Source organism: Drosophila bipectinata, chromosome 3L (assembly GCF_030179905.1).
Source record: "Drosophila bipectinata strain 14024-0381.07 chromosome 3L, DbipHiC1v2, whole genome shotgun sequence".
Classification (NCBI taxonomy): Eukaryota; Metazoa; Arthropoda; class Insecta; order Diptera; family Drosophilidae; genus Drosophila; species Drosophila bipectinata.
In genome coordinates, this window is record NC_091738.1 from 6,554,803 (window position 1) to 6,558,480 (window position 3,678).

Consider the following 3,678-nt stretch of genomic DNA (forward strand, 5'->3'; position numbering starts at 1 on the left):
GGTCACACGAATTGCGAAATTGCCGCGTGCGGGGTTTGTTTACAAATACAATTGGACCTACTGGTGAAATTCCAGTTAAAATTCCATTGACAGTTGGAAGGAACATACCACACCGGTAGAAAACAGGATGCCCGTCGTTGAGGGCAGCGATCTGGTCCAGCTGCAGCGTCGCCAGCAGCAGGTGAGGAACATCTGCATTCTGGCCCATGTGGATCATGGCAAGACCACTCTGGCGGATTCGCTGGTGGCCAGCAACGGCATCATATCCCAGCGGATGGCTGGTAAACTCCGGTACCTGGACAACAGGCAGGACGAACAGGAGCGAGGAATCACCATGAAGAGCAGCAGCATATCCCTATACTATCAGGAGACTCAACAAGTTGATGGGGAGCCGGACTTCCTCATAAACCTGATTGATTCCCCCGGGCATGTGGACTTCTCAAGCGAGGTCTCGACGGCAGTGAGGTTATGCGATGGTGCCATTGTCGTGGTGGATGTTGTAGAGGGCGTGGGTCCCCAGACACGTGCCTGTCTAAAGCAGATCTACGAGGAGCAACTGAAGCCGGTCCTGGTTCTGAATAAACTGGATCGTTTGATACTGGAGAAGCAGTTGGATCCCCTGGATGCCTACTTCCACTTAATGCAGATCCTGGAGCAAGTCAACGCCGTCTTGGGAAGCATTTTCGCCTCGGATGTTCTAGCCCGCGAGGACATAACCAAGAAGGACAACTACGAGTCGGCCCTGGAGGAAGTAGATGACTCGGAGCTGTACTTCACGCCTGCCTCCGGAAACGTTGTGTTCTGCTCCGCCTACGACGGATGGGCTTTCTCCGTAAAGGACTTTGCTGCCATGTACGCGAAGAGATTGGAAATAAAGAGCCAGGATTTGGAGCAAGTGCTGTGGGGTGACTTCTACTATAACTCTAAGAAAAAAGAAGCCCTTCCGGGCGCTCAGGAAAAGGCGAAGAAGCCCATGTTTGTTCAGTTTGTTTTGGAGAATATATGGAGTTTGTACGATATTATAGCCATCCGGAAGGATAAGGATAAGCTGCCGGGCATAGCTGAGAAACTGGGCCTGAAACTGGCTGCTCGGGATCTGCGGCTCACTGATCCCAAGCTTCAGATCAAGGCTGTTCTCGGGCAGTGGCTGCCTATTGATAAATGTGTACTGCACATGGTCGTGCAACATGTTCCGCCGCCGCACAAAATCAGCGAGGAGCGAGCTCAGAGATTACTATATCCGGCCAACGTGGAGCTGAGCTCACTGCCTGAGGAGACTCTGAAACTGAAGGAGAGTTTCACCAGCTGCGATTCCAGTAGCTCCAATGTCATCGCCTTCGTGTCCAAGATGACGCCCGTCCATGTCAGCCAGCTGCCGCAAAATCGTCCCAAAAGACTAACCGACCAGGAACTGCAGCACCGCCGCGATGAAGTGCGTCGACGGATAGAAGAGCGCAAGCAGCAGACCGAGCAATCGGAGCTGGAGAAGATTAGCCAGGGCGTGGAGAAGCTCAGTACGCAGGTGGAGGAAGAGAAGAAGGCTGAGGAAACTAAACCGGACGGAGAGCCAAACGAATACGTCTTCATAGCCTTCGCCAGGGTGTTCAGTGGCACCTTGAAACGCGGCATGGAGCTGTTTAACTTGTCGCCCAAGCACGATCCCCGCCAGCCAGCGCATCGCAAGGAGGGCGAAGCCCCCTACGCCAGCAGGGTTACCATCGGGGATCTGTACATGTTCATGGGTGGGGAACTGCAACTCTTGGATGAGGTTCCTGCCGGAAACATAGTTGGAATTGGTGGCCTCGAGAGTCACATCGTCAAAACAGCCACTCTTAGCAGCAGCTTGGATTGCACATCCTTCAGTGAACTGAGCATCATGGCCACTCCCATTCTCCGGGTGGCCATTGAGCCGGTGCAGCCGCAGGACATGCCCAAGCTGGTCAAGGGCTTGAAGCTGCTCAACCAGGCGGATGCCTGCGTTCAAGTATCGGTGGCCCCAACGGGCGAGCATGTGATCACCACCTTGGGCGAGGTGCACGTGGAAAAGTGTGTCCACGATCTCGAGCAGAGCTATGCAAAGATTAAGGTGAATGTCTCCAAGCCGATTGTGTCCTTTAGGGAAACCATTGTGCCAGCTGCCACGGTGGATATGGTGAACGAAGCTATTGTGAAGACGGCGGAGGACAAGGATATCAGCAAGAAGATTGCCACCCACCAGACGCTCAACAAACTGGGAACTCTGAAGGTGATAGCTGTGCCTCTGCCCGCGGAGGCTGTGGAGCTGTTGGAGAAGCATGGAGAGTTCTTCAAGGTGGGATAACTAACACATATATCCTTTTGGTAAATAATGTATCATTTTCCATCAGGAACTGGCTGCTCTTCCGCGCAATCAAGTGCTCTCTGAGAAGTGGACCACTCTGCTGGCGTCCATTAAACTGAAACTAGTAGCTGCTCTCCAGGACCTCCAGTTGTTTGGATTGAGCTCGCTCTCCCCAGAGGAGCTGGTCAGCCGGGTGTGGGCCTTGGGCCCCAGGAACTGTGGCACCAACATCCTTCTCAATCTCAGCGATTACGAACAACCCGACTTCTGGTCAGGTCCTAGCAAGTCCTCAGACACGGATATACGCTCCGCCACCGATCCGAGGAAGGATTTCAATAGCTCGCTGGTGAATGGCTTTCAGCTGACCTCCGGAGCGGGTCCTTTGTGCGAGGAGCCCATGCAGGGTGTTTGTTTTGCAATGCTCGAGTGGTCCATCCAGCCAGATAGCGAGGACTTGAATGCAAGAGGTCCTTTTTCGGGTAAGAAGCTTTGTTTTTTTTTGGAAAATATTTTAAATAATTTGTATAATTTTAGGACAAGTACTGACTGCCGCCAAGGAGGTGTGTCGACAGGCTTTCCAAAACCAGCCCCAACGCCTGGTCACTCCCATGTATAGTTGCAGCATAGTCGTGAATGCGGAAATGTTAGGTGAGTGTCCCCACTTCCGGTATTGAAATATTTTTTAAAATAGTATTTTATTTAACTACTAGTAAATGCAGCTTAGGTCTAAACATAAATAAGCTTCTAAATTTAGGTTTTTTTTTTTTTTAATAATTTGGGAGTGTGTTTCATTCTATCTTCTTGTCTTTTTGTTTTAATTTCTTTAAATTATTTAATGTTCCTTTTAAAACAGATTCCAGTTTTGCACCTAAACTATTCGATAATTGTTTAAATATTATTTTAAAAAGTTGAGGCCTTGTTTACGCTTAAATGCAAAACAAATTAATTAAACAATTAGTGCGATGGTGCCCGGGCACGTGTAATTGTTTAATTAATTCGTAAATTGTTTTTGTAAATAAATACATGTATGTTTAAATATATAAATTAAGGGGGGAGTGTGGTTGGTGGATGGTCGTGTGATATGCTGCTACAAATGCCAAGGAAAATGCCTAAAAACTTCTTTAAATTAAAAGAAAAGCTTAGCTCCTAATTACGTTACGTTACGCTACGCTAGACGTTGCGTTACGTGACGTGAACTTCTCTTGAAGACCACCTCTGGAAGACCTCCTCTTGAAGACCTTCTCTAGAAGACCTCCTCTGGAAGAACTCCCCTTGGAGACCTCCTCTGGAAGAACTCCTCTAGAAGACCTCCTTCTGAAGACCTCCTCTGGAAGACCTCCTCCGGAAGACCTCCTCTA

General features: G+C 49.5%; 1 protein-coding gene across 1 annotated transcript in view; it reads left to right on the top strand.

Moving 5' to 3' along the window:
* The window catches only part of LOC108128342 (elongation factor-like GTPase 1), a 71,076-nt gene continuing 67,398 nt past the window's right edge, over positions 1–3,678 (top strand). Inside the window, exons 1-3 of the mRNA XM_017245870.3 lie at positions 1–2,311; positions 2,367–2,799; positions 2,855–2,968. Of these exons, the coding sequence (XP_017101359.2) occupies positions 128–2,311; positions 2,367–2,799; positions 2,855–2,968 (2,731 nt within the window). The 5' untranslated portion in view covers positions 1–127. The remainder of the gene's footprint in view (positions 2,312–2,366; positions 2,800–2,854; positions 2,969–3,678) is intronic.